Source organism: Argentina silus (assembly GCF_951799395.1).
Source record: "Argentina silus genome assembly, chromosome: 11".
Lineage (NCBI taxonomy): Eukaryota > Metazoa > Chordata > Actinopteri > Argentiniformes > Argentinidae > Argentina > Argentina silus.
This window is the reverse complement of record NC_139665.1, coordinates 16,552,581-16,578,435: the sequence shown is the minus strand read 5'-3', so window position 1 is coordinate 16,578,435 and position 25,855 is coordinate 16,552,581. Positions and strand designations below refer to the sequence as shown.

General features: G+C 41.0%; 2 protein-coding genes across 3 annotated transcripts; one reads left to right on the top strand and one right to left on the bottom strand.

Annotated features, from left to right (window-relative positions):
• Positions 1 to 3,435: 3,435 nt before the first annotated feature.
• On the top strand, positions 3,436 to 9,518 carry LOC310811597 (uncharacterized protein). Of its 2 annotated transcripts, XM_083679803.1 has the most exons (3): positions 3,436 to 3,616; positions 4,415 to 4,980; positions 5,050 to 9,518. In XM_083679803.1, exons 2-3 carry the CDS (start codon positions 4,501 to 4,503, stop codon positions 6,838 to 6,840), a joined length of 2,271 nt encoding a protein of 756 aa, XP_083535929.1. In that variant the 5' UTR covers positions 3,436 to 3,616; positions 4,415 to 4,500; the 3' UTR covers positions 6,841 to 9,518. The 2 variants fall into 2 exon arrangements, with proteins under 2 accessions (XP_083535929.1, XP_083535928.1); XM_083679802.1 differs by having other exon boundaries at positions 4,415 to 9,518.
• A 13,702-nt stretch (positions 9,519 to 23,220) lies between these two features.
• On the bottom strand, positions 23,221 to 25,060 carry apoea (apolipoprotein Ea; the record flags this gene model as incomplete). Its single annotated transcript, XM_083681201.1, has 4 exons — positions 23,221 to 23,548; positions 23,989 to 24,276; positions 24,659 to 24,809; positions 25,018 to 25,060. The coding sequence occupies 4 exons, from the start codon at positions 25,058 to 25,060 to the stop codon at positions 23,221 to 23,223; spliced, it is 810 nt and encodes a 269-aa protein (XP_083537327.1).
• Positions 25,061 to 25,855: the final 795 nt, after the last annotated feature.

The window sequence follows — 25,855 nt, the reverse complement described above, 5'->3', positions numbered from 1 at the left end:
AAATACTTTTCCTCACATTACCTAATGTTGACAGCTTGGTTTCCCATGGCTCTCTGCCTGCGCTGGTGCATCCTGGGTTGGGTGACATTGATTGTGCCGTTTGCTGGAGGAGACAGAGTGAGACACATTAGTACCCAGCTCGCCCCTGCTGCAGAAAAACACATTAACTGGCTGCATTGGGAGCCCTGTCTCGTAACCATGGCAAAGCACATAGGGAAGGGGGGGTTGATAGGGGGCAGAGGGTTCAGCACACAGTCTCTGGGGTTGTCTCTCAAGCTCTCCTTTTCTCTGTCTCTCCCTCTCTCTCACACCGACTAAGATCTCTCTCTTACACACACACACACACACAATTTGCATATTTTCTTTCTCTTTACCCCCCCATCGCTTCCATCACTTTGCCCTTACCTCATACCCCTTCTCTGCTCTCTCCCTTAATCTCCTGATCCCCTTTCATTTGCCTCCTCTTCCATCCTTTTCCCTGTCTTTCTATTCCAGCTGAAACAGTGCTCAATGGTGACACAAAATGAGAACTATAGAGAGAGGGGTAAGAAATCAAGTCGCGCAAATGAAAGATGTATCTTCCTTAACCAAAAGGTTGCAAGTGTCTCATATGTATTTTCCAAATATGTTGCTTTTACGAGTCCATGGACCACACTCATAGACATCATTTGCCATACTACTGTAAAGTCTTTCAGTGGTCACACAATCAATATTGATGTTATTAATTTACTTTGAATGTGATAGAGATTCCCTAAAGTTTAAGATCAACTTTATGATCTTGATTAGTAAATATTTATATACACAAATCTAAATTTAAGAAGACCTGTTAAATAAAAATTGCTTTTATTTAATTTATTTATTGTGTCTACTTTATACTACTGTATAAATAATATTATATTGCATTGTTTGTTGTGGAATAAATCTGTGTTTTTTGTCATCAAAGTTGTCACTGATTAGGCCTAGATGTTGAATGTTAACATTGTTTGTAAGATTTGTTATGTTTCAATATTAAATAAAAAATATAGCTGCAAGCAGCCATGACCGGGGTCTAAGCTATGGCACGGTATCGCACTGCATATTTCACAGGGCACCATCAGAACACTTTGAAAAATTACCATGATGTGTTTCAAGTGACCGATATACAGTTTTTTTTGTGTTTCCTGTCATTTTGATAAAACTGAGAATTGCTCATGATGTATTCTGTTGTGTTTTCTATGTTGTAGCAGGTTTGAACATCTTCTCTTCCAAAGTCGCTTTGCGGATCTGCATGAAATTTTGTATATATTATCTATTGTCTACAAGGTCTTTCTGTGTCAAATGTGGTAACAACGCTTAGGCTGTGGGTTTGATTCCCACTGGGACCATATATATTGAAATGTATGCACTCTCTGCAATGTCGCTTTGCATAAAAGCGTCAGCTAAATGGCATGTGTCATAAATGTTTTACATTAGCTAAAACAACATGGCCGCTATAAGCCAAACAAGTTTAATAGCACGACCCTGTGATCAAACACAACTATATTCTAGAGGTTGGGGGAACACATACTCCTGACCATCTGTGCCAAATGTCATGACTATAAGTCAACCAGATCACAAGATATAAATCTGTGCTTGTTATAGTGCCACCATGTGACAGATCAGAATAGCCACAAAGGAGCACTCCAACCCTATCCACAGAAGTCCTACCAGAGCTCTATAATACAGGAAACTTTTTTCAACCATCTAGCTAGGCTACACCATTTCCCCTGCCATTACTATACTATTACTATTACTATTACTATACTATACTATGAACTTATACTATACTATGGAACATGATCATCATGGTACTTCAACATGATTCATGAGTGACTGATTTGGTTTGATACATTAAACATTTGGTACATTAAACAGTAGGTTCAATGCATGTATTACATATTTAGATAACATACAAGTAGGTTTAAGAAGTAAGAGCATTTATATTTGTGTTAGACCAATAATATTGAGTTTACATAAATCTGTCATTGTTTTATGAAAAACTATTTAAATCAGTTCCTCTACATGGTCTGAGACATTGGTCTTTTGCTACAAATATTTGATTAATTTGGTTACTAGAAGTAATGTGTTGAGAATCAGTGATGTTCAAAGATGCTATGTATTCTTTCATGAGCCATGTTCACACGGAGAAGATGTTAAAATGCCAGAAGACATTTCCTGGTATTCATTTTCTGACCCCCAGTTACACAGACATGTTTTACCAGGGTAACCCAGTTTACACAGATCAGTGCAATGCAGGTAAAGTGGGAGGGGGCACAGGACAGGGTGGAATTCAATCCACATGAAAATGGGCATTACTTGCATTTCATCTCTGCCCAATTTACACACCCATTACCTGGATTTACTGATAACATTATTAGATCTGGAGCAGGTAAAGCAAATCAGACTACTTTGATTTGTAAACAGCATTGTTTTAACCTGTTATTACACAGTAAATAGGCAAGTGCATGACATATATATCGCCGGGGTGGTATGCTGTGGATCTTGGACTGTTCCTTTTCCTTTTTTTTCTCCAAACTTTACTTTTGCAATTACTCTGGTATTTGTTCATCTTTGTCTCATCTGTCCATAATACCTATTTCCAGAACTCTGCAGACTATTTTAGGATTTTTTTTTTTGCAAACTGTAACCTGCCCATCCTGTTTTTGAAGCTAACTAGTTGTTGCACCTTGCAGTGTAGCCTCTGAAGTTCTGCTGGTGAAGTATTCTGTGGATGGTAGTCTACATCCAAGCCTGCCTCCTGGAGAGTGTTCCTGATCTCTGGGACAGTTGTTGGGGTCTTCTTAAATATGGCCGGTATTCTTCAGTCATCACTGAGTCATCTTCATTGGCATACCAGGCCATTTGCGATTGCTCACCTCACCAGTGCTTTCTTTCTTTTTAATGATGATTCCAAACTGTTGTTTTTGGTAAGCCTAAGGTTTTGGAGTTTCAGATTTGTTCAGATCAGCCTCATAATGGCTCCCTTGACTTTCATTGATACCTCTTTGGTCCTCATGATGACAGACACCAATAGCAGATCAAAAGGCAAATGCAAAGCCTACTAGACATTTAACAGTATCTTATGGCAGCACAAATTATGTGATGGAACACACCTCACTAACAGGAGCACAGAAGCACCTGTCAAGCCAATTGTCCCAATACCATGAAACAAGGAGACTACTTTGTATCAAAAGTTTTGTCGTTTCTAAATGGTGAAACCAATATATACACACATATACCCTCAAACAAAACATGACAATCTATGCTTTAATCACATACTAATTGTTTGATTTTAAATCCAAACTTTTGGAGTATAGAGCCAAAAGAAGACAAAATGCTTCACTGTCCCAATAATTATGCAGGGCACTGTATGTGGGGGTAGAAGCAAGCGGAACATAGAGCTGTGGTAGTTCTTGCAACCAGTGTGGCTTCTTACCAGCCCACCGTTAATGGCCGGAAGCGGTTGCAAAACAAATTTAAAATAGGCAAAACGGTCGGCAGATAAAAAATAAATAAAATAAATATTTGACGATAAAACGACACACACTATCGACAAAACGGACAAGACAGTCACTATCCAACTACGGATTCGTTTAAGGTAAGGCGTAGCTAAATTCTTGTGGCGTGGTATTTTCATTGAGCTAGCTAGCTGGATTACAATTTGCCCGCCTGCTTTGCTAGGCAGCTAGCAAGGTAACTTCTTAACCTAACATGTATGTGCTCCTCTTGTCTAATTCTTGATTAGCTAGAGTCAGCTCAGCCTCGTTGCAGACAATGCTTGCTGCAATACAACTCGGGTCATGTTCGTGCTCTGTGGCTGCAAACGTATTTGCTTAGTAACGTTATCAGTAGAATTAGCCTGGTAGCTTGTTAGCAAGTAAATAATTCCATGCTGTCCTCTATTCAGTTTGTCTGTGATTGCGATGATGTTTAATCGAATGGCTGGTACGAACAAAAAGACTAGCTAGGTATAAACATGAAACCTCCCAATTGACACATGGTTCGGTTAACACTGGTTCGGTTAAGCTAATGAACCCATTTCCCCTACTAGGTGTAGGTAAATAAAACGACTTGCAATGTTACTAATACTGTCACTGCATTATCCCCTTGCATCTAGAATGCATAATACATGTTTGTTTATTTTACGTTGTTCAGGTTTCAATATAGGCCTAATTGGTCATCTTCTGTCTACATGTATTTACTTTATATATGTATGTATTTACTTTATAGCCAGGTTCCACTTGTAGCCAATATGCAGGGTTGACATTTCAGGCTTAATTTCCTACATAACATTTAAGGCAGAAAAATGAAACGCCAAAAGTGTAATATTTGCATTAATATGATATTGAACATTATTTCTCTCGTTAAAATGTTTTTTTTTATATGTGTTTTACAGTGTGAAGCCCTAAGTAGAACCCAAGCCCTTCTGGGGTGTGAGCTGGAAGGTCTGACCTGAAGGAGCCTTCTTGCGAAAAGAAACTGATGGAAGAAGAGGCAACAAAGTCTGAAGAGGGACAGGGGGATGCCATAAACAGTGAAGAGGAGCTGGGAGCAGACCTGCCTTCTGCTATCCCCATACCACCCAGGAAGGGACGGGGTAGACCGAAAGGATCAGGCTTCAAGAAACCCCCAGTTCAGCAGGTAACTGCTGTTAGTAGTGAAGAGCAGGCGGTAGCAGACGTGTCTAATGGTAACTCCACACCACAAATTAGGGGAAGGGGAAGACCGAAAGGATCAAGTGCCAAGAAAAGGACTGCCGTTGCTAGTGAATGGGCAGACGTGTCTAAAGTTGGCCCCACACCACAGAAGAGGAAAAGGGGCAGGCCGAAAGGATCAACCTCCAAAAAACTGGTTCATCAGGCAGGTGCTGGAAGCGAAGAGGGGTCAGGGGCAGACATAGAAGAAGAAGAAGAAGAAGAAGAAGAAGAAGAAGAAGCTGCAACAAAATCAGAAGAAGGACAGGTAGATGCTGCTAACTGTGAGGAGGAGTCCAGTGCAGACATAGAAGCTGCAACAAAATCAGAAGGACAGGGGGATGCCGTGGAGTCCGGGGCAGACATGTCTTCTGCTAGCCCCATGCCACCCAAGATGGGAAGGGGTACATCGGAAGAATCTGTCTCCAAGAAACCCGCAGTTCAGCAGGTGACTAGCGAAGGGGAGGTAGGGGCAGACGTGTCTAATGGTAGCCCCACACCACAAATTAGGGGAAGGGGAAGACCGAAAGGATCAGGTGCCAAGAAAAGGACTGCCGTTGCTAGTGAATGGGCAGATGTGTCTAATGTTGGCCCCACAACACAGAAGAGGAAAAGGGGCAGGCCGAAAGGATCAACCTCCAAAAAACTGGTTCATCAGGCAGGTGCTGGAAGCGAAGAGGGGTCAGGGGCAGACATAGAAGAAGAAGCTGCAATAAAATCAGAAGAAGGACAGGGGGATGCCGCTAACAGTGAAGAGGAGTCCAGGGCAGACATAGAAAAAGAAGAAGAAGTAACAAAATCAGAAGAAGGACAGGGGGATGCTGTGGAGTCCAGGGCAGACATGTCTTCTGCTAGCCCCATGCCACCCAAGATGGAAGAATTTGTCTCCAAGAAACCCGCAGTTCAGCAGGTGACTAGCGAAGGGGAGGTGGGGGTAGACGTGTCTAATGGTAGCCCCACACCACAAATTAGGGGAAGGGGGAGGCCGAAAGGATCTGGCGCCAAGAAATCCCCAGTTCAGAAGGCGACTGTGGTTACTAGCGAAGAGGAATCAGGGGCAGACGTATCTAATGGTAGCTCCACACCACAAATTAGGGGAAGGGGGAGGCCGAAAGGATCTGGAGCCAAGAAACCCCCAGTTCAGAAGGTGACTGCGGTTACTAGTGAAGAGGAATCAGGGGCAGACGTGTCTAATGGTAGTCCTACACCACCTAAGAGGGGCAGAGGGAGACCGAAAGGATCTGGAGCCAAGAAACCCTCGCAGGTGAATGCCTGGAGTGAGGAGGAGTCTGGGGCAGACCTGTCCAATGGTAGTCCTATACCACCTAAGAGGGGCAGGGGTAGACCAAAAGGATCTGTGTCCAAGAAACCCCAGCAGGCTGATGCTCAAAGTGAAGAGGAGTCAGGGCCAGACGTGTCTTATTCTAGCCCCATACCACTCAAATGGGGCAGGGGTAGACCGAAGGGATCCAAGAAACCCCTAGTGCTGAAGGTGCATGGCAAGCGGGGTAGGCCACGGAAAATGGTTGACCCTGCAGCAGTGAGTGCTACGTTGAGGAAATGTGGCAGACCCAGAAAAGTTCAACCAACGAGGGGTAGGCCGAGGAAGAACCCACTCCCACACATGGAGGAAGTGAAGAAAAATAAAATGAAAAGCCAACCAAAAGTCTGGAAGCCCCTAGGAAGGCCACGCATCCATCCTCGCGTTGATCCTCCAGCACCGAGCACCCCTCCTGAACCCAGAGGGAGAGGCCGCCCACGCAAGACGAAGTCAAATAAAGGGGCTCACTTGAGGAAGAACACGCCATCCAACACTCCAATTTCCAAGCCCTCCACCAATGACGGATCCCCGCGGAAGAGGGGCCGCCCACCAGGTACGTTCAAAGTAAAAAAAGTCAAGAGAGGGATAGAACACGACAGTGCACCCCCAGCCAAACGCACCCGCTGCGCCAACGGAAAAGTAGGTCCAACAGATGAGGCTTCACCCCAGTCCCAGAGGCGAAAACGAGGGAGAAAGGGTGTAAATGAGGAGGAGCAGGAGGATGGAGAGACAGGGGAGATTCCCCCGTTGGAAGATGATTTCGAAGACACTGAAAATAATGAGGAAGAGGGTTTTCCTCTAATGTAAGAAATCAGTCAACTAGCGCTGATGCAGCTATGAGGTGATTGCACCCATTGGGTGTGGTAGGAAGCTTTGCTCAACCCAAAAGGTTGCTGTAAAGATACCTAGACAGGGCAAACTGAACGACACAACGTACCTTGTTCCAGACAAACACAAAACATCTGCAGCATCTTTAGGATGAACAGACATGTTTTTAACATTTAATTGATTGGATAGGTCATTCTCATCTTCTCTTTTTAGTTTTTCCAACTAACCTGTTTGTCATTTAGTTATATTTTGATGTTCTAATGCCTTTGAGGGAACTATATTGAACTTGTCATTTTCTTTTTGCAAATCCTTCTCTGAGGTTGAATGATGTGAATACATTTGCATACACATTTATTGAATATATACTGCATATAGGTCCAAGCTGACCTCCCATTTTAATTTTATAGAATGTATTACTGTATTTTGAAACTGTCCAGTCCCATGCCCATACTGTATGTGGTGTTGTTTTCATTCAGCCTTTACAGATGTTCGTTTTTTTTTGTTGCTTAAATCTAGTCTTAAATGTTGCAATGAAGGGGAAAGATCAGGAATGTATGAATTACTTGCCTATTAACTACATTTTATGTGAGTAAAATATGGATGATGTTTAAATCAATTGAGTCAGTTGAAAGTATTTGTTTTTTTAAAATAGCCTAGATTTTCATATTCATGCTTTCGTCATTCAGGATTATCTCCCCTGAAGCAAGTTTGTAATTGCAGATGTCATGTAATTTTATTTGCCTGAATCGCCAAAGTTTTGAATGTAACAAGATAATATTCCCCTGGTTTCCCAATCCAGCGACCTTCTATTTTTTCAAGCAGTGTCTTGGTTTGAGACCGTTTTATCTTGAAATGAACTTTGCAGCACTCTTTCCATTGGTTAATTGCGTGCTTCAGTTCTCAAGAAGACCAGTTATTCTTATCTGGGCTAGATAAGTTAATTATAATCTCCAGTCCCACCCAGCACCCCTATGAATATACAGTGCCTTCGGAAAGTATTCAGACCTCTTCACTTTTTCCACATTTTGTTGTGTTATAGACTCAATTTAATGGATTAAATTAAAATAATTTGCCATCAATCCACACAATACCCCAGAATGACAAAGCGAAAACATGTTTTGGAAATTTCAGTCAATTTATTAAAATACAAAAATACCTCATGTACATAAGTATTCAGACCCTTTGCTATGACACTCTTAAAATTGGCTAAAATGCAAAACTGTCATCAACAAATAAGTTGAATTGAGTCCGTCTTAATGCAAGGATAATAGTTCATGTAATGTTGGAATTAATATCTTTGTTTTTATAGGGTCTCTGATTTGCATAGGAATCAATTACACACTGTGTGGATCAGGTTGTCATTACAAACTGAGCAAATGAAGAGGAACAACTGCTCAGGAATGCGACCCTGAGGCCGACAAAGTTGAATGGTGGAGAGGAAGAAACACAATCGATGGGACAACATCAAAAAGAATCCCTTAATGGAAAATAATCTCTCTCATATCCATAATTGTGTTTGCAACAATGAATTCAATGAAGTGATACAGCAAAGAAAGTGACTGGAAATGTGTTTATTTGGTTTTACTACAAAGCATTAAGTTTGGCGCAAATCAGTACATGCAGTGCACATCAATGTGTGAAGAATAGTGGTAGCTGCATCAACATATGGGTATATTTGTCACTGGCAAGTTTGTCAGGATCAAGAGAAAATTATGAAATTTGCTGAGTAGTTCGTGACATCCTAATCTACAAAAATTACATGAACTGTTATCCTTGCATTAAGATGGACTCAATTCAACTTATTAGGTGATTTGTTGATGACATTTTTGCATTTTAGCAAATTTTAAGAGTGTCATAGCAAAGGGTCTGAATACTTATGTACATGAGGTATTTCTGTATTTCATTTTTAATAAATTTACTGAGATTTTAAAAAAAGAAACGTGTTTTTGCTTTGTCATTCTGGGGTATTGTGTGTGGATTGATGGCAAATTCTTTAAACTGAATCTATTTTAAATTGGGTCAATAACACAACAAAATGTGGAAAAAGTGAAGGGGTCTGAATACTTTCCGAAGGCGCTGTACATCAGTATCATGTTACTTTGTAATCTGTGTAGTGGTTAGTCTTTTTAACTTGCTCTGCCACATGGCTTTCAATTAAAGTGTCTGGTTTGGTAGTGTCTAACCACCATGTGGGTCATTGCTAACACAATTTTTAACTTTTTTTGTTTTCTATTTTGAAGAAATATGGCATTACCTAGGCGGCTTCTATTTTGATGAAATAGGACTTCGCTTAGATGTAGTATAAGGATGTTTTGCGTTGATACTCTTTTGGTAGTTCAAGTTTTGTTTTTCAGTATGGTCTGTCCTTGTCCAGTTTTTGATTGCTTAGATTTCATTACTTTTACTTACTTTTTCAAAATGATGAATGGTTAATGTCCAAAGTTGCTGTAGCTCCATACATGTCTGATACTGTTCATTCAGAAATAAAATAAAATGTTTTTGAAACAACAGTTAAGACTCAGTCAGAGACACCTGGTCTGTGAAACCACCCCAACATATTTGAAAGTGGAGGTCATGTGAATTTGGGGTGCAGTTATGTTTTTTTTCAGCGTGAGAGCGAATCATTTGTAAGTTTACTGTAATAAAAGTAAAATGTTTCAACCATGTTGTTTTATTATTGTTGCCTCTTTGTTTGAATAAAACTTGGTCTGTGTTCAATTCAATAAATCTAGTCGGATATCTTCCTCCTCTATACAGTCCTATGGACAGATAGAGTCAGATAGAGTATCGAAATAAAAATGACCCACCAAGCCACAGTTTGTAATAAAATCCTTCTTTCACAGACTATTGGCTTTTCGGGTGGTAGTCTCCTTTGACTGGCATCAAGCTTGCCAAATGTGCCGTGCAATAAATGAATAAAAGCACTTTTCAACTACTAAAGGGGGGTATACCAAGCCTCTTTAAAGGAAGCCGGTTCGCGAATATTTGTTTCGAAGGATAGTTTCGGGCAAGATAATAATATTAAATAGCTGTGGTCAAGGCAGAGTCTAACTGGGCAAGAGAACGTCCTGCCTGCAGTGCTGGTGGTCGTGTGCTCTCCCATATATGGCTTCATATCTTTCCCCAAACTATCCTACGAAACAAATATTCGCAGCTAGTTCACTCTGCTGCCATCTTGGGGACACGTCTTTGGATGCTTATTTTACGCCCAACACTGTTTTTTTTAGACAGGTCGTCTATAGGAGGACAGGACAAATCACTGAAGTGTGTAGAAACATTCCATGCAGTCATTTGATTGTTAAAAGTTGTAAAGAACCAGTCCTAGCAACACGATTCAATTACTGTAATTTGGCGAGTTTGCTGCCCGTCAAAGGGGGTTAGGGTTAGAGTGAAATAAGTATTTTATTACTTGGTGGGGTCATTTTTATTTCAATACATGGCAAAGTCTCCGACTCTATCTGTCCATAGGAATTGCATAGAGGAGGATGCTATCTGGCTACAATAGATCATGCTACACTATGAAATAAATTGCATCTGTGATCCTGTTCAAAATTGTAGGTTTTCTGCGCAACTAGAATTACATAACACAGTTGCGACCATAACATATATAATACCAAATTATTGTGGAATGTGATAAATGGGCTATGACAAAGTGGGTAAGTAGCGTCTTTGGCTATGATGATGATACCTTTTTGACATTATCACATCTGGCTGCGACAGAGGAACGTTCACCCCATTCATCAGGAAGCCACCCGGTACTGTGAGCGCGTGGTCGAATAACAGCTTCCGGTCCTTCTCCGAGGGTCTTTCAAGGAAAACAATATTTTCTCTCAGAAACATGCCATACATTTGGTATCCCTTTAATTGAAGGATAGCTTTGCTTTCAATTGCTTTCGATTTCAAAGTTTGCAGAAAGAGACTTCAAGAGGATCTGCACGTAACCTAACTCGGTGGTAAGTGCTTAAGACTGGAGAGGGATGCAAATGAGAACTTTACACAATTCAGTGGACGTTTTTTTTTTTTTTCAAAGCGGTGTACAGTCCAGTGAGTGCATTTTTTTTGTATATGATAAATTAATTCCCACAGAAGGGCCCAAGTGAAATCCAACCCACGCGCAGTGTGTGATTCCTACTCTTAACAAATGAGCCACTGAACCATACACAGTTTTGTTCAAAATAAGCCACAGGTCTAACTTTAAGAATGAAATGTCTTCACAGCTAACGAAAAAATAGTGTAGATAGTGACATGCAGTACAGTATCGTCACTGTGTGGTGTTGAATCTGTTTTTAGCGATTTGTCTCAAGAAATTAAATGTACTTCATCTCCTCAATGTTATTGTTGTTGAGAGCATGCGTGTTTCATGGAGCATAGTTGAGGACAGAGAGGTATCCGTTTGGTGTTTCTTTCTATCTTGGTATAGGTATAGGTTCGACTCCTGCAGGGACCATATACACATACTCATTGTACTGTAAGTACTTTGGATAAAGGTGTTAAGTTTAGGTGCAGTATGTGACATTAACATTTTCTAAAAAAAGCTTCCTAATGGTTGTAATGACTGTTTAATTGGTAGTGATCAGGAATTGAGATCCCTTGAAAGAAATATTTCATTTACGAATGCTGTTTTGGTGCTGTTTTGCTGTTTTGGTCCCGAATGTCTTACCCGACACTTGGTTTGTATACAAACATGCAAACATGCATACAAACTCGCCGGGGGTGTTCTAGGGGAATTAACCCAGTGGATACGAGGCTTTCCTAGTTCCTAGGGTGGGTTGTTGGAATGTAACATCCAATGAAATTGCAAGCACATTCTCCCATCGCTCCGTCCAGTGCAATCAAAGCCAGATCAGCTCTCTCAAATTCTCCAGACCTGCAAAGGAGAACAACGTGATTTGGATGGATGGCTATGTGAGACTATAGGGGAGTGGATTCACGCTTAGTAAATAAATGTAAGGGTCACATGGTTAATGTAGTTATTGACATTTAAAGGAGCTGGGAGTACCGCCCACAATACCACTGCCTGTTGTGAAAATGAATACGATTTTGGCGCCACCTGTTGACCATGATTATTGCTGCAGTTCATGTCTGTTGAAATAGATTAGAGCTGTTAAGGGCGCACATTTACATTTAGCAGACGCTTTTATCCAAATGACTTACAATAAGTACATTTATCTAAAGTAAGTGAATACTTACTATCATGACTATACATTGTAAGTAAAACCTTTGATAAGAACAAGTGCCATCGGCAGTCACAGCGCTAGAGAAAAACACATTGTTTTTTTTAAGTTCAGATAATATACAATATGATGTTAGGGGGTGGAGAGGTCTGAGGAGGAGGAGCCCAGGTGTAGCCTAAAGAGATGGGTCTTTAGTCTATGGTGGAAGACAGGTAGTGACTCGTCTGTCCAATATTGTGCATAAACAATATATATATATTTTTTTTATCTGCTAACCCTAGTTGCTGCAGTTATTACAAAGTTAGTACACAGTATAGCACTGATTATTTTCATTGCTTATGTTGTTTTATGGATATTGTGTCATATGATGTATGTTTTTACTTATCCTTTAGCCATTGCTGAGAAGCAACTCTCTTGGTATTTTCCCAGATTACTGACGAGATCAGAATATGCTCCACAGTGAGTAAAGAACAGTTTGATATTTGCCATAATGAAGTTCAAATTATTGTGCTGATGCAAGGATCATTTGTTTTGGGCTGAATGCTTTTTTGATTTATACAACATTTTGATCAGTTTGGAACATTTGGTGTGTAAATGTGCTTGTTTTGTTTGTTTGTGTAATTATTTGTTTGTTTGTGTTTTGAAGATTGCAGGTAAAACATATTGTCCCAGTTCTCTTTGAAGCCTTTGACAACATAGTGGAGAGTTGGGACACCAAAAAAGGAGGAAGACAGAATAGATTAATCCCCTCTGTGGCCACAGATGACCTACAGAAAATTGGTTATGATGAATATGTGAGGATGGATGAGGGAGAAAGAAGAACAGAGGAAGGGAGACAAGGCCTGGGCTTAATCTCCACAACTCCAGAAGTCCAAGGTGTAGCTGGACGACGCCATTCATGTCAGCAGATCACTGAGCACAAGGTGAGTCTTCTTGAATTACAAAGGTAGTTACAATAGATGTTATAGAGTCTTTTCACTCAATATAACAATCTCTTTGTCCTTCATTGTCATTTTACATGAACAGCGAACCGAAACAAGAGAAGATATCCTGCCTGATTCTATGTCTAAGATTCAGACAGGATTTGAGGAGAATAATGGTGAAGAACCTGTCCCTTTCTCAGACATACAATGTCATTCAAAGATCATGGGCCAAGATCTTCAAGGAGCTGGGACGGAGAACAAAGCAACTGAAGTTACCCAGGATAAGTGTCCCTTTATTTTAGACAGATTATGTCCTGCCAACACAACAGCAGTTGAGGAAAATTATTATTCACCTTTTGGACATGATTTGAAAAAGGAGACTGATGGAGACCCTGCTGCAGTGGAGGTTGGCACTACAGTTTCTCTTCCTCCCACTTTGAGTAGTCTGTCTAAATTCATAGAGGAAAATGCCACACATTCACCCATAACCCTGGAGTCTCAGCAGTCGCTGTCCCAGTGTTCTTCAAGTCGCCATGCACAATGTCCAAGTGATGCAGTGGGTGAGGAAAGATATGGAAATGTATCCCATCACACTTTGCCATTGACAGAAACCAAGAAAGAGAAAATGCCCCTCTCTTTGATTTTGCCTGAATTAGAAAAGCAACAAAAGGGTAAAAAAGGTCGGCCATTCAAGAAAAAAACTATAATGAAAATGGCAAAACTTTTAGCTATTGCACAAGAAAGTGATTCAGAGGCCACTGAAATATCCAAGGTGATTCATTGGAAGAAAACTCTTACCTCCAAATGCAAAGTGACAGAAGAGAAGAAAACAGACAAGACACCAGAACCAATTTCACCATATGCTTTAAGTGACACAAGCTTTAGATGTAATTCAACCTTAGATTCTATTGAAGGTAAAATTAAAGACTGTTTGAATGAAACTGCTTTTTTCTCATCATCAAGTCACCTCGACGTCCCTCCTGCAACTTCACAAGACACAGTCTCTACATTTCAAGTAGGGGGAGCCAATACTTTGTTGGAATTGAAGAAACCTTCCAAAAGAACGATAACTTCCAACACCACACGGAAAACAAAAGAATCACATTTGACAGTAGTGTCAGAGATGGGTCTTACCACTGTCACAAACATGCTGAGTCCTCCCATAGAACAAGCTTTGACACAAGAAGCCTTGTTACCCTCAGAGACAATCCAGCCCTTTGATGAGAGCCCAGCGAACACATTGAGAGTGCAAAAGAAACCTAGGAAAAATACACCCCAAGAGAAATGTAATTTAGTGCTTTCTCAAGATGTAACTCAACTACAATCCTCTGAGATTAAAATGGAGCCCAAAGTGATAGACACTAGCATCACGGCTGTGAGAAGCAATTTGAGGAAAATAAGCAAACAAAAACATTCCTCCAAGATATCAACACAAGGGAGTATTAACATTTGTGGAGTCAAGAGAGCAGGGCCTGTTAAGGAAGAGCCAGTTGACTTGGCTGTCACTCAAAATAACATTGGAACACAAAGTGACAGTACGAGGGAAATAAAGGATAATCCTACTACATGCACAACAGCTGTTGGTGAGCACAGGGAAATGGCTCTGAAGAATCCAGAGATCTCTGGAGTAAAGAGTATTGAAAACGATCTAAAATTGAAGCGGAAAGCTGGTCGACCATTTGGTAAAAAGACATTGATTAAAATGGCTAAACTACTAGCAATAGCACAGGAAGAGGGGTTCCAGCAAGACGCTCTTCCATCAACCCCCAAAAAGTCCAAAGAACAGAAAGAGAAACAAATCGTAACATCAAATTTACCAACAAGCCCCTCAAGAAGATCCAGTAGAGCATGCAAACCCACCGAAAAGATTGAAGAACTCATACCTCCTCATTCAGCTTTACCAATTTCATCAGAACCCAACTTCAAATCAGAGGACCTTGTATCTTGTACCCCCTCACCTGTCTCCCCAATTGATATTTCTAGTACAGAGGTCACCCATCAAATTGAAAGCCATGGGTTTGTGGAGGACGAAAAACCATTAAAGAAAACAACGAAGAAGAAGAAACACGTAATTACCTCCGTAAGAACACATTCTCCAAACGTTCAATCACATATTAAGATGCCCTCTACAGTGAACAGCCTACAAAAGACAACAAAGACAAGTGGAAAAAATAAAGGAATTGGATCCAAAAGGAAAAGCAAACAAAGCCTGAGCACATGTAGTCTTTCAGAATTGTCCTGTATAAATGGGAATCCCCAGGGAGATAAAATTACCCAAATAAATCAGAATGAAGCATGTAATGAAGCATGTAACGTTGCAGCACCAACTGTGCCAATCTCCTCCAGCCTGCTTCCCCACAAACGAACAAAGTGTAGGGTTCGACGCAAAACATGTAAAATAGCGGCTGTTAATGTTCAACTATCTGATCAAACTACACTTCCTATTTCAAATTGCCAGTTGGAGGTGCAAAATCACAGTGCATCACTGGAGGCCTCCTTGCTACCATCAGATATGATTATAGAATCTGATGATGACAATGTGACACCCAGAATGGTTATGGAGAATATTTCAAAAGCAAAAAAGGCAAGAAAAAACCCCTCACAGAAAGCTAAGAAAGCACTTGTGATAACTCCAAATCCAGTCCTTGGAGTGGAACACAGAGGTTCTGACATGACTAGTAGAACTGGAACACAAATGGAAGCAGTGACATCAGTGGCTGATAACCACAAACCACTTAAACGTACAGGTCGAAGAAAGAAGGGAAAAGAAGAAGCACCCTCTCCTGCCTCAGATAACCTCTTAGAACAGCCTAACAATTGTATATTGCAGCAATCTGATGGCTTGCCATCAGAGATGAAAAAAGAATCAGATGTGAGTCATGTCACACCCATAAAGGCAAGAAAGAAGAAGACAGCCAGGAAAAGGAAACTCTCTTCCAAAAGACCCACAGAAAATGCTAAAAGAGTCAAGGCCAGTCTTAAAATGCCTATTCATATTACTAATGCAGATCAAGGGGGCCAGAGTGATGTGAAGAACAGTGATGGAGCAAAACATGAAATGGAAGCTGTGACAACAGTGTCTAGTGATAACTTGAAAACTGTCCACAAACCACGTAAATCCATGGGGCCAAGAAAGAACCAAAAACAAAAGCCCAAAAATGTTATCATGACAGAAAACCCATCACCTCTTACCTCAGATGACCAGTACAGCTACAGTGCATCAACAGAGGTTTCTCTGCTGACGTCAGTTATAAAGACAGAATCTGACTGTGACAATGTCCCACTCCAAAAAAAATTGAAGAAGACACCCAGAAAAAGGATGCAGCATCCCAAGACATCCCCAGAGATCAATGAGAGTGTAAATGTGCCAACTTTGAATCTCTCTTGTGGAGTGGAAAATGGATGTTCTGAAATTACAAGCACTTTATCACATATGGACCAGGCTCAGGATCAAGTATTAAGCCCTCCCATATCCAATTCAAGACGGTCCAGACGGCCTTCCAAAATGAAGTCAACACAAGAGCAACCCACAATGTCTATTACATCAGATTCCACTGATCACTCTTTAGTTTTACAGAACATGAGTCCTATATCACCAGCAGTGCCATTAATTGCAGCCCAAGGACAGATAACTGAATTAGTTACTCCTAATTGTGTAGAGAAAAAGCCAAATAAAAAAGAAAGGGCCCCCAAGAAGGTGAAATCTGAAGGTCCAAATGATAAAGGAGCTCATGATGAGAATCTCACAGATGAAAATGCGCCCATCGCTTGTTTGACAGCATATGTACAAGAGGTGCTCAGTGAGGTAGACCAAAGTCCAGGAAATGGGAAAGGAGAAAAGAAAGCCAGGGGGAAAAAAGACCTTATTCCCAAAACAGACCCATTGAATCCATCAGATAACCACCACAACCAATTGCAGGTGAACAGTGCTATAACAGATGACACGTTAGCATCTAGTGCCCCAAACCCAAGCACTGCTGTGACTCCAAAACGTAAGAAAGGTGGTTTTGTAGCCAAGAGTGACAGTGTGCAAATCACCACACCATGCAGCGTTCTCTCTAAGGACCAGCAGTGCATCATTATAACTCCAGAAAAATCAACAATTGTATTGAAGGGTGCCAATATAGAAGTCCTGAAACGTGAAGATAACCGCACAGCATGTACGGATAGCTCTGAATTACTTGACACAACCTCACAGGGAAATAAGAAGGTAAAGGACAAGCGTAGGATGAAAAGCAAAACAGTTAGGGGGGAACTGACTGAGACAACATCAATGAAAGAGGTGGTGGTGACAGAGAAGAGGGATAGTTCTGAATTATTGAATGTACCCTTACAAGAAAATATGAAGGGTAAGAGGAAAAGAAAGACAGTTAAGGCGGAACTGACAGAGACGACATCGGTTGTGAAAGAGGTGGTGGTGACAGATTTGTTAACAATTTCTCCAGAGAAGAGGGATAGCTCTGAATTACTGAATGTACCCTCACAAGGAAATAAGAAGGGTAAGGGTATGAACCAGAGGAAGAGAAGAAGCAAGACAGTTAAGGCGGAACTGACAGAGACGACATCAGTTGTGAAAGAGGTGGTGGTGACAGATTTGTTAACAATTTCTCCAGAGAAGAGGGATAGCTCTGAATTACTGAATGTACCCTCACAAGGAAATAAGAAGGGTAAGGGTATGAACCAGAGGAAGAGAAGAAGCAAGACAGTTAAGGCGGAACTGACAGAGACGACATCAGTTGTGAAAGAGGTGGTGGTGACAAATAAGTTAACAATTTCTCCAGAGAAGAGGGATAGTTCTGAACTACTGAATGTACCCTCACAAGGAAATAACAAGGGTAAGGGTAAGAACCAGAGGAAAAGAAGAAGCAAGACAGTTAAGGCGAAACTCACAGAGACTACATCGGTTGTGGAGGAAAAGGTGATAGCAGATAAGATCATGATTTCTGACGATAACCTCACAGCCTGTTTGACTGATAACTCTGAATTGTTGCATGTACCCTCACAAGGAAATAAGAAGGGGAATAGGAAAAGCAAGATAGTTAAGGCAGAACTGACAGAGACTACATCGGTTGTGAAGGAGGAGGTGATGGCAGATAAGGTCAAGGTCAACTCTGACTTGTTGAGCACATCCTCACAGAGAAATCAGGGTAAAAGAAAATGCAAGTCAGCGAAAGAGGAACTGATAGAGGCAACATCAGTTTTGGAAGAGAAGATGGTGGCAGATAACCAAACTGCTGTGACAAAATTGAAAAGGAAAAAAGGCAGACCATTCAAGAAAAGTACATTGCTGAGGATGGCCAAGGAGGTGTCTTGTGGACAGCAAAAGTCCCTCACCCTCAGAGAATCAGACGCTCTCAGAGAATTTCTTGTAAATCAGAAACAGAACTACAAATTTAAGGAAACTAGTAAGAGACGGAAAATCGATGATGCAGACCCGCTTATCACAACCCTAAAAAGGAGTAGTAGAGCTGGCAAAGCAGTTAAGAATGAAAATATTGTTTATAATAGTAATAAGTCTGTCTCACTTCTTGAAACTAATCTCAAGGATAGCTCCCTCATCCCAGACAATACACTTCCCTCTACAGTATTGAATATCATTAAACAGGAGCAGGACAACACATCGTGGGAGACTGCACATGTATCCAGTAAAAGTTTTCTGTCACAAACTGCAAATGTTTCCATGACGTCAGTATCCTCAGACACTATACCATCAACTGATAAAGGGAGAATACAAGGAATTCAGCCAGTCGAGTCCAACCCATTGATTGCCCCTCCAGTAATGCCACCAACCAAAGCAGCTGGTGGGAGGAAGAGACGCAGGACAAATAAAACTGGATGGGTTACAAAAGTAAAATCCAAGCGACCTCCCAGCAAAGTGAGGGGCAGCGATACAGTTAAAGTATTGGTTCAGTCTACTATTGACAACACTGGAATCTTACTCAACTCAAGCCTCTGCAATTCTTTGACAGGAAAAGTGGATGTTTCCCATCATCAGTTAAATTATGAGATTGGTCTCCTGAATTATGAGCAACTGACTGAAGACTCCACCTCTCATGACACTCCTAAGATACAGTCTAGACATGGAGAGGTTTTGGAGAGTGAACAATTAAAAGCTAATGAAAATAAAGTCATTGAACAGACACATACAGCAATGACTGGATTTGATCAAAGTTTTTCTGATTTTATTTTATTTTCTAATCAGAGTGTTGAACAAGAGAAAGAATGTGGAGCCCAAGATTTGAATATGGTGACAAACAACAACAGAGCGCATGCTAAATTGCAGCAGCATCCAAGTGCACGCAGAAGGACACCTATATCATGCCATTTCTGTGGTAGATCATTTCGCCACATCTCAGCCTACACAATTCACAGGCGTATTCACACTGGTGAGAGGCCATACAGGTGTCAAAAGTGTGGGAAGAGTTTTGCTCTGCTCTCCAAGCTCAACCTGCATGCAAACATCCACAAACTACCCGAACCCATGCAGTGTCCATGTTGCGTCAGTCAGTTTCCAAACAAAGATGAATTGATTGCTCATTTCAAGAGTCACATTAAAGGCACTAAGAAGTCCAGTTTGAATGATAACATGAGAAAAGGAAGAGAAATTCAAGTCTCTCTCAATGGCAACAAATCCCTCAGATGTGCTACTTGTTTCAAAGATTTCTTCGACCGAGCCACATTGAAGATACACTTACAAACACACACTGAAGAGAAGCCGTTTGCCTGCAAAGTCTGTGGGAAAATGTTTCACAAGTTGTCAAGTCTCAATGTGCATGAAAAAACACACTGGCCTGTTAAGCCATATGCATGCTCTGTGTGTGGGAAAGGCTTTGTTCAGCTGAGGGAGCTTAAAACCCACTCTCATATGCACTCTGGGGAGATGCCTTTCTTCTGTGCCCATTGTGGTCATGCCTTTAGCAACCTCATATCTTTGCGCACACATCAAGTCTCCAAAGTGTGTTCTGAGAAGTGGGATGAAAACAATGGAAACAAGGTTGAAATTGAGGGTTTCCTGGTGAAGCAAGGGGTTGATGGACAGATAAATACCCCAATGTACTTTAAATGCCAGATTTGTAAGCTACTTTATCAACACTGGTGTCAATACATTCTTCATCTGCAAACACATACTAATAACAACCCATATCTCTGTGAGATCTGTGGACAGCAATATGACCAGGTTCCAGAATTATGTGTTCATTGCCAAGTTTGTTGCAAATCAAGTGGAGAGGAGAGGGCATGCAATTCATCATTGTCTGAGATCTTGCAGGAACCTCTATCTCTTCACAATGACGCACCTAAGCTCCAACATGACCTTCACCCCAATGATAATCAGGAAATGGTATCCGATGATAACCAGCATCCTCAATGCAAGGTAAACCTTCCCCTGCCACCTCTGATGGACACTATGGAGGAGGATTCTCCAGAAATGCTACCACAAAGCCCCAATCGTGTTTCCCAGCTTTTAAATGGTGGATTGGATATTCTTCCACCCTCTCCCTCAGACTCTGTGTGTGCAAGTGCTCCCCCATCTTCGCCCTCTGTGATGAGTTGTGGTTCTATACATCCTCCTGACCAACAACTTTCAAAGTTTCGTTCTCGTTTACTGATCAATCATGCCCCTTGTGACAGATACTCATGTGGGCAGTGTGGAAAGGCCTTTAACCAGTGGAACAAGCTTTGGTTGCACCAGGGACTACACAGACAAGAGGGCTGCTGCTTTTCATGCACTCAGTGTAATTTGGAGTTTCGTTTCTTTGGCTCCTATAGGGACCACATGCAGGAACATGCAGCCCAGAGACCCTATGCTTGCCCCTTATGTCCCAAAACCTTCGTTATTGAGGAAAACTTAAACACCCATCTTTGTGAATATCACAAGCCATGTGACAGCCTGAAATGTGACACATGTGGGAAGACTTTCACCAGCTTAATTAAGTTAGTAAAACACAGTCTTTTACACAGAGGGGCTAGCTCACACTACTGTCTCCCTTGCAACCTCTCTTTTACTAGCAATCGCACCTTACAGGATCACTTGAAGGCTCACAAGACCCGTCTTGATCTCCCTCTGCCTGAAGAGCCAATGGAACCACTCTTGTTTCCATATCACTGTAGAAACTGTGAGGCCCGATTTACAACCACAGATTTACTCCAAGCCCATCAGGTTTGCCATCTCACTGAGGGAAAGAAGCGAGTTACCAGTATAGCTGATGTAGTTTCTTCTTCTCTCCCCTCTAAACCATCAAGTAAACCCAGTCAGGGAGCCAATCTGTGTTCCCCTCAACAAAAACGCACTCTTCCTGTCACCAAGAGAAACAACCTGTATAGGTATCCCCACCCAGACTGTCTGTATGTTGTCCCCAACATATCTTATTTACAGCCACCAGTTATTATTTCAGACACAGAGGAAGACCCCCAAGACAGTCTATCTAGCACCCTCTCTGCTCACACCTCTACTAATAACAGTGTACCCCCTGAACATGGAGGTCAAGCTAACAATGTAGCTGCTGAACATGGAGATGTAGCTAGCAGTGTAGCTCCTTTGCATGGTGATCAAGCTATCAGTTTAGCCCCTGTGCATGAAAATCAAGCTAGCAATGAAACCCCAGTACACGAAGGGCCAGGCAGTCCTCATAAAGTCTGTTTAGAGGATAACACCTCACATCTACCTCAGTCCTTATCACCCACTGCAGCTGTCCAAAATGATGAACTTGAACCTACTCCATGTACGCCAGAACCCCCAATAGACACAGCACACAAGTCAATTCCTGACTTTGAGCCTCCCTCCCCCTGTCCTCTGGATAAGTTGCCTCTGCAGATAGAACCACCTCAAAGCAAAGGGAAGTCCACGGAGGATGATGGTGGTTTCATCGAAGCTTCAACGACTGTTGTGATACCAAGGGATAAAGAGCAGGAGAACGACGCCAGCTTTGAGTGTGCAGATTGCTTGGCAACATTTATTGAGGTCTCAGAGCTACATGAGCACTACTTATATCATGCCAGGGGAGTGAAGTAAAAGGACCTGTAAACATTGTTAATTTTTAAAGACTATGAATGCAATGTATACCCTTGTTTTTGATGGTATTCATCATTGAATCTGAAAAGTTGTATGGCTTGCTCTCAGTCACTCATGGTTGTCTTGATAGCTACCAAATAAACTGATTTTTACTCAAATACTGTATATCAAACAAATGTGCCTTTGAAAACAAGACTTTTCAGTTACTCACATAATGTAAATCATGCTGCTGATGGCAAAGTTGTATTTGTTCTCCCTTTTTAGAAACAATATAGTTGAATGTACATAAACACTATTTTAAAAAGCTTTTGTTTTGTAACATTATAAATATTGTATAAATGATGCACTCACAGTTCCTTCCAAGCAGTTTGCACTGTTTCAAAACAGTGTTGGTCATTATTAAATCATGTTTTATTTGTAAGAATGTCAAGTGGTTTGATGCAGTATGCCAATCAAGTCAAAAGATTAGGCAATGATAATAAAACTGAATTAATCTTTGGCCGCTGTATATAATCTTGGAACCCAAAATTGAATGTTAAAGCATGAGAATAACAATAGAAAGATCTGGAATAGAACGATGTGATTGAAAATACTTTATCTTGAAAATACTAATGTTGATTCAGTCTATTCTGATCACTTTTCATTGGTATGTCACTGTCTTATTGTCAATGAGAATGTTTTTCTACCCTTTTTTGATATTGTAGTCTTACAATAAGAGTTGAAAATAGATAGATTAATAGATTGACTTGTCTTTTGACTTGACTTTTCCTCTGAAACACTCATGACCATTGAATAAACATGGCAATGACAAGAGCTTGTATGATTAGATTTGTTTTGTGCATTTAACAAACCTTCACCACAGACAATGACGGTTTGTGTCATTAGCACTTACTTATGAAGTAACATAGTATTTTTCCTTTGATATTAGTTTAGATGATAAACAGTTATAAAGTACTCAGTACACATTTGTGTGAACTTCAGCAGTTAGCTTTTAATAAGGTGCTTTATGTAGAGGTGGATCACAATAAGGGAGAGAGAATGTGAACACAGGTAGATTTGTTTGATCGTGGAGATCTACTGTGTGAAAACATTTGTTTTACCTTACTCAAGAACAGTGATAAATGAAATGGTTTCTCCTCTACTTAACCTTTTGGTAAAAAATCTGTTGGTGTATTTTATGGTAAGCAGTGAGAGGACTTCTGTTATCCTTAGCCTCCTTAACCCTGAGGGTATCTTAGACTTAGATACTTGATTACATGGTTTCCATGGCAGCTTCCACCTGCTCACGGATCATGGTGCCGTAGGGGTTGAACCAGGTGCGCAGTTCCTCCACCTTCTCCTCCAGGGTGTAGCGCAGGTTCTCTGTGGTCTTCTCCAGCTGCTCACGGATGTCCTCAGCCCTGGACTGGAGCTTGTCCTTCATCTCCTCCGCCTGGGATTTCAACAGCTGGTTGAGGGTAGCCATCTTCTGTTCTACGCGCTCACGCACCTGTTCGAAGTAGGGGTCCAGGCGGTCCTTCATGGACTCCATGGTCTCGGAAGTTCTAGCCTGCAGCTCCTCGAGATAGGTGGTCACTTTCCTGAATGGAGAGAGAAAGAGTTAGCAGGATGAAGTGTGCACCTGTGAACGTGTAGAGCTTTTATAATAATCACATATTTCATATATGTATGAAAATGCATAACAGCATGTGAGCCCCAATCCATACACCCCTCCCTCCACTCTGCCCAGCTCAAATATTGTGAGGCAATAGATATATTATTTACAAACATTTTTCTAAATGTCTTAGAACTGGTGAGCAATAGATATATTAAATGGGACATGTATTGGCCAATGTTAGACAAAAGCGGAACATAACAGTTCTGTTGACATTTTGGGCATCATAATCTTTTCAAGACAAAAAAAACTTCAGTGATTCCATAATCATTCTCAGGACCTTACTGTGAAATAAATCTCCAGCAGCAAACCACTCCTACTGTACCTACCCTCTATCAGCCCAATCCCCCTCTATGTCTGACTCACTTGCGGATCTCATTGGAGTCCTTGCCAAGGCGCTTGTTCAACTTGCGGATGTATGTGTTGACCCTGTTCTTGATGTCATCTGTGTTCTGCTCCACCATGGTCTGGAGTTCCTGGGTGTAGTCTGTGGCCTTGTCTCTGGCCTCCACCATATGAGCCTGGAGCTTATTGGCCAGCAGCTCCAAGTCAACGCCCAGCTTCTCCGTGGTGTCCTTGGCATAGGGGCCCAGCTTGGTATGCATGTCATCCCTGTACATGGTCAACTCAGACATGACCTCTGTGATCAGGGAACTGGGGAAAGGAGACAGTTGATTTTAGTGATTAGGTACATCAGTTAGGTACATTTAGTGTTTGGTACATCAGTTTTTGAGCTTTAAAATTAATTGTATATAGCCATTGGTTCTTGAAGAATATGGCTTATAAATGCCTCATGAGCTTAGTTCAACTGACTTAACCAAAACAACAATATTATTGTAAACAAACACTGTATAGATTAAAAAACATGGTTAAAGCTATAATTTTGATATCATGGATGGTCAGTCTTTGCATCCACTCTGTGATCTGTTTATTCTCTGAAGTCTGATATACACTGTGAGAAATGCAGTGTTTATAAATATTATATGAGGTTTCTGATAGTTCAGCATACAGCTCTCTCTCACAATGGTAAACTCACTCAAGTTCCCTGCTGAACTGGGAGCTCTTCACATCCTTAACCACGCCATCAGCCTTTGAGCTCAGGTCAGAAAAGTAGTTACTGAACCAGTCAAAGGTGGTCTTGAATGGCGAATCAGCCTCATCTTGAGGTACCATGCGCGCATGGCAGCCTAAAGGGGGCAGAATGGAGCAATTGGTTGATTTAAACATATATTTGGTATTTGTTTTTTCCGAGTACAGTATTTGTATTTCACTGTCAGACATTCGGTCTGTGTGATAAGAGTTAACAGTACAGGGGAAGAGAAGATGCACAGCCTATTTGTTGTTCTAGAACTGATGGAACTTCAGTGATTTTCCCCAGTAGAATGGAATGTTTACCTGAGAGGACTGCTAGAGCAAGGATCACTGCAACAGCCTTCATGGTGATTGGCAGACAAGACACCTGTAAGAGCAGTCAAAGTTGCCTGTCAATATGAGAGTTACATCGATTGTTGACTATAATTGACTTTATTGACAGTTGTAATGATATAATCTAAGCCACACATCCATTTGATAGAGGATAGCACAAGAAGGTTTCACCAGTGTATTCCATTGTGGAGTGTATGACAGGCCTTATTATATCTGACTTGTAACAACCTTTACTAATGTACCAAACTTGTCAAACCTTCTTCGAAAAATCGATACATGAGAATAATTATTTAAAATGTCCTCAAAACCTTGATTCTTCCTATTCAAAGACACAAACACGGGACTGTGCAAGTAATTATCAATATCAATATACCTTCAGATCTCTGTAGAATATGCTCGTTTGTTTACCACCACGGGACATAAAAAGATACAAAATGAACACAGAAATGAATGACACAGTAACTCACCTTAGATATCCTTCTTGGTGATGTCAACAAGAGAATGACAGAGGGATTGACTGTGTATTTATATAGCTTCGATTGCAATGATGTGTTCCAATAAATGCAAGGCAATTGCCAACCTGTGACCGAAGTTCAGTGCGTTGTAATTTTTTATTATTGGATTATTATTTTAGGCTGCTGATTGTACAGTATATCAGTGCAAAGCAATAAGAGAGTTTCACTCATGCTTCAATGAAACTTAAATGATAATGATAATGCATTTATTTAGCTTTTCTTAGTACTCAAAGACACTACATTCCATGGAGAGAACAATAATAGATATATAAATAAAAACTAAAAAAAAAAAT